This window comes from Stegostoma tigrinum, chromosome 7, assembly GCF_030684315.1.
Source record: "Stegostoma tigrinum isolate sSteTig4 chromosome 7, sSteTig4.hap1, whole genome shotgun sequence".
In the NCBI taxonomy this organism is placed as follows: domain Eukaryota; kingdom Metazoa; phylum Chordata; class Chondrichthyes; order Orectolobiformes; family Stegostomatidae; genus Stegostoma; species Stegostoma tigrinum.
Window position 1 is genome coordinate 64,452,795 of NC_081360.1, and position 16,388 is coordinate 64,469,182.

At 43.2% G+C, this 16,388-nt stretch overlaps 1 protein-coding gene across 3 annotated transcripts in view; it reads left to right on the plus strand.

Annotated features, from left to right (window-relative positions):
* Positions 1-16,388, plus strand: part of cers6 (ceramide synthase 6) — a 254,477-nt gene that overhangs the window by 82,627 nt on the left and 155,462 nt on the right. For all 3 annotated transcript variants that reach the window (XM_048533682.2, XM_048533679.2, XM_048533681.2), the window contains exons 2-3: positions 3,056-3,161; positions 15,709-15,839. In XM_048533682.2, the coding sequence (XP_048389639.1) occupies positions 3,056-3,161; positions 15,709-15,839 (237 nt within the window). The remainder of the gene's footprint in view (positions 1-3,055; positions 3,162-15,708; positions 15,840-16,388) is intronic.

Below are 16,388 nucleotides of genomic sequence, written 5' to 3' on the forward strand. Positions count from 1 at the left end.
AGAGTTGAGAACCAAAGGCCGTAATCTCACAGTCACCCGCTTAAGACAGCGATCAGGAATCTTGTCTCAGAGGGTAATAGATCTGCAGAGCTTTTTACCACAGAGCTGTAAAGGCTGGTTGATTGAATATAGTCAAGGCTGAGATGGCCAAATTTTTAATCAGTAAGTGAATCAAGGTTTATGGGGAAAGGTAGGAAAATTGGTTTGAGGATTATCAGGTCAGCCATGATCTATCAAATGGCAGAGCAGACTTGATGGGCTGAATGACCTGCTTTTGCTCCTATTATGTTGTGGACTTAGGGAGCTTGGACTGCCTTGAATACCAGAGCATCCTCTAAGTCAGTGCTGAACCTTCAAGAGACATTGCTTTATGTAGTTTTTCTTGGGGAAAAAAAGTGCTGTGATGTGGAGTAGACCTGTGAGCTGCCCATCTCCCTGCTTTGAACAGCTGTACGCTACCCTGAAACAAGATCCTTTGTTCTGGATCATTAAGGGTGTGGTCAAACTGCACAGACAGACACACGGCCCTGTATTCCAGGGGTTGAGCAGGACCTCATGTCCAGCAATCATCTAACTGCCAAAGACCAGCGTGTTTCTTCCTTGAGCACTTATGGAGACACGTCAGTGATGTACTCACCAGAGTGTACTCCTGAGTCTAATCTAGATAAAGTACCAAAGAGATGAAAGCCACTGAGGTGGTAGAGGCTGCATGTGTATTAACATTTGTAATATACAAATTAAATATTTTTAATGTGTATATATAATACAATAATAATATAATTATTCCTAAGCCTTTTAAATATATGAGTAGTTTTATGTAGTTCTTTTAAGCATGAGAAATTTTTAATCTGTTAGTGTTTCGTGAAAGAGTAACTACAATCCTCCACCACTGCTAGAAATACATTAATTTGAATGCAGATGATTCCCTGCTAGTATTATAAAAATTTGAAGAAATTTTTACAAAACATTTCTTGCTTATACATCATTCTGAAATTTAGGAATATCTTACATGAGAAATATATTGCAAGTATAATAGGAGCAGCTAGAAGGTTTAATTTGCTGGTGACCGCTAAGGGAATATTTGCGATATTGACTTCAAATAGTTTCACATGAAGTTACAACCAATCTGACAGAATTATGTTTATTAAATATCAAGAGAATTTGAGGCCAAAAATCACTGACCTTGTATTGTTCATTGCAAGCCATTTAAATATATATAACTCTGATTATTTCAAATTTACAATTTAGAAACTGACCATATTTACCAGATTTGTTTATGCCAGTACTTTAGTTTTACAAGAGTTTCCTTTCTAATATACTTTAATGGGATATTGGTATTCCCAGTTAGGTTTGCCCTGAAGAAGGTCGTGCTCAGCTTTTGCTTTGAACCACTGCAATATTTGTTTCTTTGGCAAATTCACATTGTTGTTACTGTATTTACTGCATTTCACTGAATTGATGTACCTTATGTTCCTTTCTGCCTCAACTCAACTTCTATTTTCAATACAAATGAGATATCGAATAAAGATAGTAAGGTTTCTTTTAGTTTTGCTCTTGGAAGGTCAGTCGCAGATAGTTATGTGTAATATCGCTGCTATCACAAAAGTTGTGTAAGTAAATATTAATGAAAAATTGAAACTATCTTTACAATGCATTTCTAAGAATAGTTATTAATCAATAATGTAAATCAAGTAATTTGATTTACTAATTGCCTGGATTCACGTTAGATTTTTTACAGACCTCTACAACAATGGGACCAATGCTAATTTTGTTAAATTCTAAATTTGACATTGTTGAATCCGTTTTATAAGTTAATAATAGAAACACTGATAACCAATTTGATGGTGCAGAGTCTGCATGGCAGTTTGAGCTGCAGCTAAACTGATAAGTTACTTTAATTTAGCTAGATGTGGTGACTGCCTTGAAATGAAGCTCCTGCACTCATTTCACCCTCAGTCCTGAATTAATTTGTGTTAATCTAAGTTCGCAGTGGAGATTTTCATTGATGGAAAGGAGACCTGTGAGGGATTTTATTGCTGTCCTGTTTCCTATTGCTGATTTTGTGAATTAACCATTCCTGAATGTTAGCCCTGTCTCTCATAAAGTCACCCATGGAGATTTAAAACTCACTATTCATTCTTTTTTAAATATCATTCATGTTTTAATTTCTTTTTTAAAGCTGATATTGATATTTTTGTATAGCTTTCAATTGATAATTAGAGTTGATCCAACAGTCCATGATTGCCAACCCTGTGCAAAATTCAAATGAATCTGTTTCATTGTCCGCTATTTGCAACGTTCAGTGCTATGTTTAGCATGGTAGCATGATTAGATTATTCCAGAATCCTAGCAAAATTGACTGAACAGCGCATACAAGGTTATATTGATTTCTTTATTCTAACACACTGCCACAAGGTAGAATGAATTGTGAAGCTTTACATTGACTTAGTTTTTTTATTCTTTCACGCTTTATGGGCATCACTGGCAAGGCCAGCATTTGTTGTCAATCCCTCATTTTACTTAAGGTGGAGGTGAGCCCCTTTTTTGTGTTTTTTTTAAATATCCCACTGCTAAATCACTCATGTCATGAATGAAAATCGAAATTTACAAGCACTGCTTCACCAGGAGCAGTGCAACAATATGTAGTGAAAGGGAGAAATCAAAATATGTCTGTTTTTCTTTAAATACTTTGTGGGTGGTGTGGGACACCACATGCTCCCTCACTAGGGATACCTAGGCCATGACATAGCCATGAAAGAGGACCAGGCAGCTGACCCCCTCCAAGAGCCAGTTGAAATGAAAACCTTCTTAAATCACTGCAGTCTTCTGAAAGGTGAAAATTATAGGTTTATCTCACAATCTACTCCAATTTAACAGAGATGATCTTTCATTCCATGCGGTTTTTAATTAGGTGAATTCACCAACTACAATGGTGGAGTTGAATCCAGGTCCCTAGAGCCTAGCCTGGCCCTCGGTATATTAGCTTAGTGACATTACCTCTATGCCACTGTTTCTCCTCACTTAGAGTCATTTTATAATATCTGTGTTTTCACAGGTTTATTGCTAAACCATGTGCTTTGGGCCTCAAAATTCAAGCAAATGGACCACAGAAAGCTCAGCCAAATGCTATCCTGGAAAAAGTCTTTACTGCAATCACTAAGGCAAGTAAACACTGTTCAAAAGAAGTAAAAGTATGCAAATAGGACAATATAGCAAATTTTCGGATTTTTTTATTAATCCAGCTGTTATCTTTGAGTTCATTTTTGGTTTCTTCAGTCGTACTGCTCTTTTTCAATTGTTAATAGCTAAGATTAAATAGATTTTATTTTGAAGCCGCCATCAAGGTTGATTTGTGTGAACCAAGAAAAACTAAAAGGCAAGATAAACCTGATCCTGCCCTTCTCACTCACTCTAAATACATGATAAATTTTATTCTGTCTGGTTTTCTTTGTATTTTGTTCATAGAAATTAGAAAATATTATTTTAGAATGGTAGAGCATAGTTGTGTTTTTCTTCTGAAATCCCAGGCCATTTTATGTACAAAGTAATAAGCTCCAGCCTTCTTGAAAAATCTATCAGTGTTTTTTTAGTGATTATGTTTGAAGCAAGCCATATATGTTGCTTCCGCAAACTTTACAGATAGGCAACAACTTGTGAAACAAAATTTACTTCTACCCCATTGAAGAATTTTTCCATTTGTTTTAATGCAGTTGCACGAATATACAGGTTTACTGGGTCATTTCTGGAAGCTCAAGTGCATTAAAGAAGTGTTAAAACTGCTGCACGACTGGCCGGTCAAAAAATAACATCAGGGAAGTTGCTTTACTAAGTAAACGTAACATTGTGGTCACCTCTTATTATGGTGTGATTACTTTTGTGAAAAATCTGAGAGAGTGCAGAAGATATAAATCAAAATTTAGTGGTCAAGATTTGCATGCCACATTAGAGCTTTATAAAACAAACCGTATGCAATTGAGGAAAAGAGCCACTGATTTTATAATAGTGAAGCAAGTGTGGAAGACCGTTGCACAGCAGATCAAGAGGAGGTCACCTAGCAGCTGAGGCTGGAAGGATATATGAAATTCAATTTATTTCTTGTTAAATATTGGTTTCCACAGTTGCAGATGCTTCCATCCCTTTGGAAATTGTCATCAAGCAATGTAGAGGTCCCCACTCATGGTACAATAACCATCTTGTTGGGTGCAAATTTCAGTGAACTGTGCGTGAGGATTTGCAGAGCTTGTTGCTATGCCGTGGCCTGTACTCAAGCAGAGCAGCAGCTGTGAATGATCAGCTCCAGCAAGGGCATGAATCTTGAAACTTTCATATGACATGAGTCACTTGTGTGTATCTGCCTCTCAAGAGGTTAAAGGTGTCATTCCTGAAAACAGCAAGCCATGTGAAGATATTCAATTCCTGGTACACAGGAAAGGTCAAAACAAACCTCTCAAATGACTTCCATTTGTTGTAACATTGACGAGTAAATTTATCTGCTAATGTTGCTGGTCCCTCTGGTCAGTCCTATTAAATTTATATTGCACCTCCATTAATACATTTAGTAAAATACTTTTCACTTTCCATTCATTGTTTTCTTGTCACATTACTATGTCTAAAACATGAATCTCTCCTGAATTTGAATGGTATCTGCATGAAATTGGTGCTACAGGTGTTTATTGACCTCCCATATGGCATCAAGACCAGTTTCTGTCTTCAGGTTGATCAGGTTAAAATGTGATGGGGAATTGGAAAGGGTACTGCGGGGAATGAGGAGGGGAGGCAGAGAGGAGGCTGACAGAGGGAGCAGAGAGCTAGAAGAAGATAAGGATAAAACAATAGCAGAGGGTGACAGAGAGGACAGGATGAAGGTTGAAGAGCGTTGAATGATAGTGGATCTTGGACCATTTCTGCACAGTGGAGGAAGGTATGGGAAGGGTCTTGTTGAATTGCTATGTGAAAGGTGGGCAGATTGGAAAGGAGGGATGAATAAGAGGACAGGGCAGTTCAGAGGAGTCGCTAGTGGATGTTGTGCATTGGCATTGCTTCAATCCACATGCCGTGTTAAATAATCGATTTACCATGAAGATAATTTGTTTTTTCACAATTTCCTTCTTCCAGTTTTTCTATGTAGAACTGTTCATTTGTTGGGAGCATCGATTTGGTCATATCTTTCACCGGTTCAAATCAGTTTTGCTGTGCAGTGTTTTAGTGCCCTTTGGTAGCATCACATTTTGATGGCAAAGATTCTAAAAAATGTTGTACATAAGAAAAATGTAGTCATTTCTGAAGGTTGTGTAGAGGTTGTATCATGCAGCTTTCTGGTGCTTTCCTTTGTGATCAATAAGTCACATTAGTTTACAATGCCATCATTTTGCAGGTGAAGAGGATACATAATTTTTGTCCATACATAATTTTTACTACATAAAGTTATAGGTACAGGAGTAAGCTGCATTAATGATAATTCAACAAAAACATTTAAATTTCTGCTCATTCACTTGGTAAACTCATATTGTGCAAAGATTAGGCACTATTTGAAGTATAAAAAGATTAAAAAAATTAAACATTTAGTCATATAGATTGTACAAACTGCAAATCACTCATGCAAGAATAAAACTTAAATTCAATCCCAAGGAGATTCTCTAACAACTAGTAAGATTCTGAATTTTTAAAATTCATTTGAGGCATGAAGGCATCACTGGCTAGGTCACCGTTTATTGCCCATCCCAGAAGGCTGTTAAAGTCTTCCCCACATTGCTGTGGGGCTGTCATCCAGGTGAGGATGGCAGTTTCCTTTTCTAAAGGGCATTAATGAGCCAGCTGGATTTGCCGAACAATCAACAATGGATTCATGATCATCATTAGACTCTTAATTCAGATTGTTAAAAAAATTGAATTCATTTCAGTTCCACCATGGTGAGATTTGAACCCAGACCATTATGTGGGTCTCTGGATGAACAGTTCAGTGATAATACCACAATACCTGTCCAACTCTTGATATGCTCCTTTCCTGTGGGGCATTTATCTGTAGTATAAATCTGTCTTCACATTCATCATTGACACTAGCCATTCACAGGTTTTATTTCATGTTGCCACAGACACAGATGATGTATGTTAATATGTGTTAGAGTGGTAACCATATTGAGTTAATAACCATATTGACTGCAATTTAACTATCCAAGTTTTTATCTGGAAAAACAGCCAATGATTTTCTTTTAGTGATAATGGGAACTGCAGATGCTGGAGAGTCCAAGATAATAAAATGTGAGGCTGGATGAACACAGCAGGCCAAGCAGCATCTCAGGAGCACAAAAGCTGACGTTTCGGGCCTAGACCCTTCATCAGAGAGGGGGATGGGGTGAGGGTTCTGGAATAAATAGGGAGAGAGGGGGAGGCGGACCGAAGATGGAGAGAAAAGAAGATAGGTGGAGAGGAGAGTATAGGTGGGGAGGTAGGGAGGGGATAGGTCAGTCCAGGGAAGACGGACGTTTGGGGTGGGAGGAAGGGATGGGTGAGAGGAAGAACAGGTTAGGGAGGCAGAGACAGGTTGGACTGGTTTTGGGATGCAGTGGGTGGAGGGGAAGAGCTGGGCTGGTTGTGTGGTACAGTGGGGGGAGGGGACAAACTGGGCTGGTTTAGGGATGCAGTGGGGGAAGGGGAGATTTTGAAGCTGATGAAGTCCACATTGATACCGTTGGGCTGCAGGGTTCCCAAGCGGAGTATGAGTTGCTGTTCCTGCAACCTTCGGGTGGCATCATTGTGGCACTGCAGGAGGCCCATGATGGACATGTCATCTAAAGAATGGGAGGGGGAGTGGAAATGGTTTGCGACTGGGAGGTGCAGTTGTTTATTGCGAACCGAGCGGAGGTGTTCTGCAAAGCGGTCCCCAAGCCTCCGCTTGGTTTCCCCAATGTAGAGGAAGCCACACCGGGTACAGTGGATGCAGTATACCACATTGGCAGATGTGCAGGTGAACCTCTGCTTAATGTGGAAAGTCATCTTGGGGCCTGGGATAGGGGTGAGGGAGGAGGTGTGGGAGCAAGTGTAGCATTTCCTGCGGTTGCACACCCAAGCACCAAACCATCATCTCCAACACCATCCATGACCTCATCACCTCAGGGGACCTCCCACCCACAGCCTCCAACCTCATTGCTCCCCAACCCCGCACGGCCCGTTTCTACCTCCTACCCAAAATCCACAAACCTGCCTGCCCTGGTCCACTCATCGTCTCAGCCTGTTCCTGCCCCACCGAACTCATCTCCACCTATCTGGACTCTATTTTCTCCCCTTTGGTCCAGGAACTCCCCACCTACGTCCGTGACACCACCCATGCCCTCCACCTCCTCCAGGACTTCCAATTCCCTGGCCCCCAACACCTCAATTTCACCATGGACGTCCAGTCCCTATACACCTGCATTCCGCATGCAGATGGCCTCAAGGCCCTCCGCTTCTTCCTGTTCCGCAGGCCCGACCAGTCCCCCTCCACCGACACCCTCATCCGCCTAGCCGAACTCGTCCTCACCCTCAACAACTTCTCTTTCGATTCCTCTTCGGTCCGCCTCCCCCTCTCTCCCTATTTATTCCAGAACCCTCACCCCATCCCCCTCTCTGATGAAGGGTCTAGGCCCGAAACGTCAGCTTTTGTGCTCCTGAGATGCTGCTTGGCCTGCTGTGTTCATCCAGCCTCACATTTTATTATCAATGATTTTCTTTTGTAAAAGTTTATAGAATGCATTTTGAATTGTTCAAAGGAACTTCTTCCTGCTATGAAAACCAATGAACATTCTGAGTCTCTCCAACAGTTCTGTGTCACTGCCTGCTAAAGATAAAAGGAATGAATTTTATTTTGTCCCAACAGTTTAAATGTGCATTTCATAATGGTTAATAAGAAACAATTTTTTTTGTGTTGCCTTTTTTTAGTTCATTTATTGAGTTTGTAACAGAGGACAAACTTGAATACTGACCAGAATAAGTGATTTGTAAACAAGTCAGAAGATCAAACAGAAACTGAGGAACAAGTCTAAATCTAATTATATTCTGGAATGTGCTGCATTCATTGAAACCCTCAGTTTAACTTTTGTTCAAAGAAATCAGCGAAAATAATATAACTTGAATCACTTGAATAGCTTGAACTCTAGTACTAAACAGCTTTTTACAAATTATTAATCTGCTCCAAATAGGCATATGCTATAATTTGAAGCTGAGATTAGTGCACCTTACTGCAGAGGAAGGTGGCTTTCACTTTTTACCAATAGCCATCATGTTGCTATTTTGCAAGGCCCATGAATTGCCAAATTTGAGCCATTTCTGAGCAGTGATCCTGGATCACTTGGATGACCCTTGTAAATGTATTACAAAATTTTAGCATGTAGTTACAGAAAACAATTAAGAAGGTAAAAGCAACATTTTTTATTGTATGAGAGATGGAGTTTATGAGTTGCAAAGTCGTGGTAGTGCACAGGGCATTAGTGGGACCATAACCAGAATGCCATGAACAACTTTGGACTGCTGTCATTAAAAACAGATTAGATAAGTTGTAGCAGGCTATTCCCTGGGATGAAAGAATTGCTTTATGAAGGGGAAAGTTGATTAGACTTGGGCTCTGCTCATTGAAGTTTAGAAAAATAAGAAATGATGTATGGAAAGATATGTGATTCTGAAGTAGGTTCTGAGGAAGGTTACTCAACTCAAAACATTAACTCTGTGGTATTGGGAACCAAATCATAACATTTTAGAAAATATTTGGGAACACCTGAAGGCAGCAGAAAAAGTGAAGAAAGTTGTTAAAAAGATTACAATATTTTTGTAATAGAAGCTCAGCGTTTTTTAAAAAAGTAAGTTAAATAAACATCAGTTTGGTTACTTTGGCTTATTCAGGATACCACACTTCAGGCTTTGCGAGAATGTGGAAAATTTTTTTTACTCATTCATTTTTGTAGGATGTGGGCATTGCTGGCTGGGCCAGTATTTATTACCCATCCCTAGTTGCCCTTGAGAAGGTGGTGGTGAGCTGCTTACTCTAACCACTGCAGACTACCTATTGTGGGTTGACCCACAATCCATTAGGGAGGGAATTCCAGGATTTTAACCCAGCAACAGTGAAGGAACGGTGATACATTTCTAAGTCAGGATGGTGATGGCTTGGAGGGGAACTTGGAGGTGGTGGTCTTTTCTGCATGTCTGCTTCCCTTGTCCTTCTAGATGGGAATGGTCATGGGATTGGAAGTTGCTTTCTTGAGGATCTTTTGTGAATTTCTGCAGTACATCTTGTAGATAGTGCACACTGCTGCTACTGAGTGTTGTTGGTGGAGGGCGTGGATGCCTGTGGATACAGTGCCAGTCAAGCAGGTTGCTTTGTCGTGAATGGTGTCAATATTCTTCAGTGTTGCTGGAGCTCTATTCATCCAGGCAAGTGGAGGGTATTCCATCACACTCCTGACTTATGCCTTGTAGATGGTAGACAGGCTTGGAGGAGTCAGGAGATGAGTTTCTCACCACAGTATTCCTAGCCTCTGACCTGCTCTTGTAGTCACTGTGTTTATGTGGTGAGGCCATTTGAATTTCTGATCAATGATCATAGATCGTAGATAACTCCCAGGATGTTAATTGATGGTAACACCATTGAAAGTCAAGAGGTGGTGGTTAGATTGTGTCTCTTGTTGGTGATGGTCATAGCCTGGCATTTGTGTGGCATGAATGTTACTTGCCACTTGTCATCCCAAGCCTAGATATTGTTCTGATCTTATTGCATTTGAACATGGACTTCTTCAGACACTGAAGCGTCAGGAATGGTTCTAAACATTGTCCAATCATCAGCGAACATCCCCACTTCTGTCCTTATGTTAGAGGGAAGGTCATTGTTGAAGCAGCAGAAGATGGTTGGGCCTAGGACATGATTCTTGGGGAACTCCTGCAGCTTAGATGTTTGATGTCCAACAATCACATCCCTCTTCCTATTTTCTTTATTCATTCATGGGATGAGGGCATTGCTGGCTAGACAATATTTTTTGCCCATCCCAATTTGCCCAGAGGCAGTTAAGAGTCAACCACTTTGCTGTGGGCCTAGAGTCTCATGTTGGTCAGATGGACTTTTCCTGACAATCGGCAACAGATTTGTGGTCACCATTAGACTCTTAATTTTAGATTAATTCAAATTCCACCATCTGCCATGGAGTGATTCGAACCCAGGTCCGCAGAACGTTCTCTGGGTGTCTGGATTAACAGTGGTCATACCACTAGACCATAGACTCCCCAGTGTCAGGCGTCAGGTATGATTCTAACCACCGAAGAGTTTTCCCTTTGATACCCATTGATTCCAGTTTTGCTCGGGCTCCATGATGTCACACATGGTTAAATGCAGCCTTGAGATCAAGGGCTGTCACTCTCACCTCACCTCTGGAATTCAGCTCTTTTGTTCATGGTTGAACCAAGGCTGTAATGAGTTCAGGAGCTGAGTGGCCCTGGTGGAAACCAAACTGGGAGTCAGTGAGTAGGTTATTGCTGAGCAGCATTGCGCTGTTGATGACACCTTCCATCACTTTACTTATGATTAACAGTAGACTGATGGAGTAATAATTAGCTGGGTTGGAGGATATACTTGGGCAATTTTCCACATTGTTGAGTAGTTACCAGCGCAGTAACTGTACTGGAACAGCTTGACTAGGGGAGCAGCAAGTTCTGGAGCACAAGTCTTCAGGACTATTGCTGGAATGTTGTCAGGGCCCCTAGCCTTTGCAGTATCCAGTGCCTCCAACCATTTCTTGATATCACATGAAGTGAATTTAATTGGCTGAAGACTGTATTGAATCTGTAATACTGGGGACCACTGGAGAAGGTTGAAGTGGATCGTCCACCCCGCATTTCCTGCTGAAGCTTACTGATGTGTTCGGCCCCTCATCATTGAGGATGGGGATATTTGTGGAGCATTCTCCTCCTGTGAGTTGTTTAATCATCCACTGCCATTCATGACTGGATGTGGCAGGACTACAGAGCTTATGCCTGACCTGTTGGTTGTGGGATGACTTAGCTCTGCCTCTCACTTGCTGCTTGTGCTGTTTGGCGTACATGTAGTCCTGTTTGGTGGCTGCACCAGGTTGATGCCTCATCTCCAGATATGCCTGGTGCTGCTCCTGCTATATCCTCCTGCACTCCCTGTTGAACCAGCATTGATCCCATGGCTTGACGGTAATGGATGAGTGGGGGATATGCCGGGCCATAAGGTTACAGATTGTGCCGGAGTACAATTCTGCTGCTATTGATGGCCCACAGTGCCTCATCAATGCTTAATCTTTAGTTGCTAGATCTGTTTGAAGTCTGTCCCATTCAGCATGGTGATAGTGTCACACAACATGATGGGGGTTATTTTCAATGTGAAAGCGGGACTCCGTCTCCATAAGGACTGTGCGGTGGTTACTGTTACGACTACTGTCATGGACAGATGTAACTGCAGCTGGCAGATTAGTAAGGAAGAGGTCAAGTATGTTTTTCCCCTCTTGTTCGTTCTCTCACCACCTGCCACAGACCCAGACTAGCAATTGTGTCTTTTAGGACCCAACCAGCTTGATCAGTAGTACAACTGCTGAGCCACTCTTGGTGGTGGACATTGGAATACCCTCTTACAGTACGTTTTGTGCCCTTGCCGTTCTCAGTGCTTCCTCCAAGTGTTGTTCAACATTTAACAACGTGATCCCAATAAATATAGCATTCATTTATGTGAATAGGATAAAGTAAGAGTATTATTCTGAAAAATGAGGGGGATTTCTGGTGTAGCTAACTACAAGAAGGACAGGAATTTGAGGATTTTTGAGTTTAACTATGCATGTTTTTCCCACCTGCAGTAGCTGTCGCATATTTACAAAAATAATGGTAAATCTCAAACATAGTTACCATTATCCATTATGACGCAAAGACTATTCAAAGGGAAAAGTAGATTTTTACAGGTTGAGAAACGGAATGCATAGCCCCTGATACTGACTGCCCCTTAGCCAATTAACACGTGGAGATGGCACATCTGTCTTAATTTGGGGAACGTGCTGGTCAATCTGATTTGTTGCTTTTTGTCTCGTCTCAGCAGTTGCAGAGGACAAAACTGGGACCGTAAGTAGTTCTCAGAGCTGAAGGACCAACAGTCCAGGGTCATGTATGTTTTTGACTCTGAGGACTGAGAAAGGAGTGATGGCGAAATGAGGAGGAGGTGGGAGGATGCAGGATCAATGGTGCTGGGCAAACGATGGTGCTCATGGTTTTAGTGGAGAAGGAGCATTGCAAGGGACATGTCGTAAAGCAGGAGGAGCCACTCAGCTTTGAAAGGAAGCCTCCGCACCTTTCTGTCAGATGCCTGAGCGGGGTAACATTCAAGGCTTCCTCCTGGGCTTCCGCTTCTATCTGCCTGGAAACTATTACTGTCTAGCAAGAGGATCTCATATCACAGAAAAGCAGAAGCATCCAAAAACAGTCAGGCAGTGTGCCAGCTTCAGTCAGAGAAAAGAGTCCATTAGCAACAGAAGTTCTGATAATAGCTGTCTCTGAACTTGCCAAGGATAGGAAAAGCCCTGAGTGTTTAGAAGAAAACTTCAGAAGCAGAAGGCTATGGAAGACGTAAGCCTAAGGAACCCAAGTTAGATAACAAGTCTTAGCACTTTGTTTAAGAGTCAGGGGAAGAGGTGATCCACCATTGACCTGTAACCATAAAGTTGTGGTTAAGGGTAAAGGGATTGAAACTTTCCTTATAATATTTATAATAAGGTTGTTTCATATAATTCTTGCAGAGTGTGACATTGTTTGTAACAAACACAAAGAATGCTGGAGAAACTCAACAGGTCTGACAACATCTGTTGAGCGAGAAAAACCGAGTTTATATTTTGTGTCTGCTGTGAGTGCTCTTCAGGGTTTGCATTGTTGCCTTTCTCCTTCTGTGTGTTTTGATAGCCTCTTATGAATATGTTCAGTGACTGACCACCACAGCAAACAAATTGTAAAAATAAAACTTACGGTCTGTCAAACCAGGTTTAACGCTGGGATCTGATTTGTCCAAGACTGCCATCAGCTGGGCTCATGAATAATAATGCATGAAATTTGGTGTAATTTAAGTAGTAGTTAGTCGTAAACAAATAATTTAGAAAAAAGGACATTTTGTTCACTTGAATAAAATTAGACTAAGAGAAAAGCTTGCACTAGGATTCCGTAGATAATAAAATGTGAGGCTGGACGAACACAGCAGGCCAAGCAGCATCTCAGGAGCACAAAAGCTGACGTTTCGGGCCTAGACCCTTCATCAGAGAGGGGGATGGGGGGAGGGAACTGGAATAAATAGGGAGAGAGGGGGAGGCGGACCGAAGATGGAGAGTAAAGAAGATAGGTGGAGAGAGTGTAGGTGGGGAGGTAGGGAGGGGATAGGTCAGTCCAGGGAAGACGGACAGGTCAAGGAGGTGGGATGAGGTTAGTAGGTAGCGGGGGGTGCGGCTTGGGGTGGGAGGAAGGGATGGGTGAGAGGAAGAACCGGTTAGGGAGGCAGAGACAGGTTGGACTGGTTTTGGGATGCAATGGGTGGGGGGGAAGAGCTGGGCTGGTTGTGTGGTGCAGTGGGGGGAGGGGACGAACTGGGCTGGTTGAGGGATGCAGTCGGGGAAGGGGAGATTTTGAAGCTGGTGAAGTCCACATTGATACCATTAGGCTGCAGGGTTCCCAGGCGGAATATGAGTTGCTGTTCCTGCAACCTTCGGGTGGCATCATTGTGGCAGTGCAGGAGGCCCATGATGGACATGTCATCTAGAGAATGGGAGGGGGAGTGGAAATGGTTTGCGACTGGGAGGTGCAGTTGTTTGTTGCGAACTGAGCGGAGGTGTTCTGCAAAGCGGTCCCCAAGCCTCCGCTTGGTTTCCCCAATGTAGAGGAAGCCGCACCGGGTACAGTGGATGCAGTATACCACATTGGCAGATGTGCAGGTGAACCTCTGCTTGATGTGGAATGTCATCTTGGGGCCTGGGATGGGGGTGAGGGAGGAGGTGTGGGGACAAGTGTAGCATTTCCTGCGGTTGCAGGGGAAGGTGCCGGGTGTGGTGGGGTTGGAGGGCAGTGTGGAGCGAACAAGGGAGTCACGGAGAGAGTGGTCTCTCCGGAAAGCAGACAGGGGAGGGGATGGAAAAATGTCTTGGGTGGTGGGGTCGGATTGTAAATGGCGGAAGTGTCGGAGGATAATGCGTTGTATCCGGAGGTTGGTAGGGTGGTGTGTGAGAACGAGGGGGATCCTCTTGGGGCGGTTGTGGCGGGGGCGGGGTGTGAGGGATGTGTCGCGGGAAAATGTGTCGCGTGCCCTTGACCGCGTTTCCCGCGACACATCCCTCACACCCCGCCCCCGCCACAACCGCCCCAAGAGGATCCCCCTCGTTCTCACACACCACCCTACCAACCTCCGGATACAACGCATTATCCTCCGACACTTCCGCCATTTACAATCCGACCCCACCACCCAAGACATTTTTCCATCCCCTCCCCTGTCTGCTTTCCGGAGAGACCACTCTCTCCGTGACTCCCTTGTTCGCTCCACACTGCCCTCCAACCCCACCACACCCGGCACCTTCCCCTGCAACCGCAGGAAATGCTACACTTGTCCCCACACCTCCTCCCTCACCCCCATCCCAGGCCCCAAGATGACATTCCACATCAAGCAGAGGTTCACCTGCACATCTGCCAATGTGGTATACTGCATCCACTGTACCCGGTGCGGCTTCCTCTACATTGGGGAAACCAAGCGGAGGCTTGGGGACCGCTTTGCAGAACACCTCCGCTCAGTTCGCAAAAAACAACTGCACCTCCCAGTCGCAAACCATTTCCACTCCCCCTCCCATTCTCTTGATGACATGTCCATCATGGGCCTCCTGCACTGCCACAATGATGCCACCCGAAGGTTGCAGGAACAGCAACTCATATTCCGCCTGGGAACCCTGCAGCCTAATGGTATCAATGTGGACTTCACCAGCTTCAAAATCTCCCCTTCCCCGACTGCATCCCTCAACCAGCCCAGTTCGTCCCCTCCCCCCACTGCACCACACAACCAGCCCAGCTCTTCCCCCCCCACCCATTGCATCCCAAAACCAGTCCAACCTGTCTCTGCCTCCCTAACCGGTTCTTCCTCTCACCCATCCCTTCCTCCCACCCCAAGCCGCACCCCCCGCTACCTACTAACCTCATCCCACCTCCTTGACCTGTCCGTCTTCCCTGGACTGACCTATCCCCTCCCTACCTCCCCACCTACACTCTCTCCACCTATCTTCTTTACTCTCCATCTTCGGTCCGCCTCCCCCTCTCTCCCTATTTATTCCAGTTCCCTCCCCCCATCCCCCTCTCTGATGAAGGGTCTAGGCCCGAAACGTCAGCTTTTGTGCTCCTGAGATGCTGCTTGGCCTGCTGTGTTCGTCCAGCCTCACATTTTATTATCTTGGAATCTCCAGCATCTGCAGTTCCCATCATCTCTGATACTAGGATTCCGTAAATGTCTACATTTCAATCACTTCTTTCAGACTCTTAAATAAAAGTCACCTCTCAATTTTTTTACATTTCCCTTTGAGCCAGTGTCTACTTTTTGTTGACAACTTCGTAAAGCTCTTTGGAATGCTGTTCAGTACGAAAGGTGTTGTATTAATGTATGTCGTCATTGTTATTGAAAAAGAAGATCAATGAGAAGAATCTCATAATTGACTGATTTATTTTTTCTAGCATCCAGATGAAAAGAGACTAGAAGGGCTTTCCAAACAATTGGATTGGGATGTTCGTACCATTCAGCGTTGGTTTCGGCAGCGAAGGAACCAGGAGAAGCCCAGCACCCTTACCAAATTCTGTGAGAGCATGTACGGATTTAGTCTGTTGTGTTTTACTTAGACAAAGTTAGGACGGAGTTTATAATCTGATGTTATTGCAAAGGGGGCTTCATTTGCTGCAATTGAGTCATTTTTTTCTGCCTTAAGTATTGGAAGTATTCATATATGTTTGCCATTGATTTTCTTGTGGGACATGAAGTATGAAAATCAAAAGAGAAGTACTGTTTCTCTGAGATACCTTTCTGGGAAATAATGAAACGATGTGACCTGAATTGTCAATACAAATTAAATAGATAATCAGATTAAAGTTACATGTATGATTACAATGTAGGAAACACAGGCTGCCTGGATTCAGAAAGAAAAGATTCTGCTGACCAGCTCCTTGACTTTATAATGAAAATTATATTCTGTCACTACAACATTGGGGCACTGATCTTTCAGTGAGAGATTTAATAATCAGTTCCTGAGTCATCTCTTTCCATATGGCTATGGATAATTTACTACAGCTGTTTTCTGTAAAGGCTTCTCGGTTAATCATGTTTTGTTTAATAATGTGATCCTTCTGCTCCAAGAAGGTTT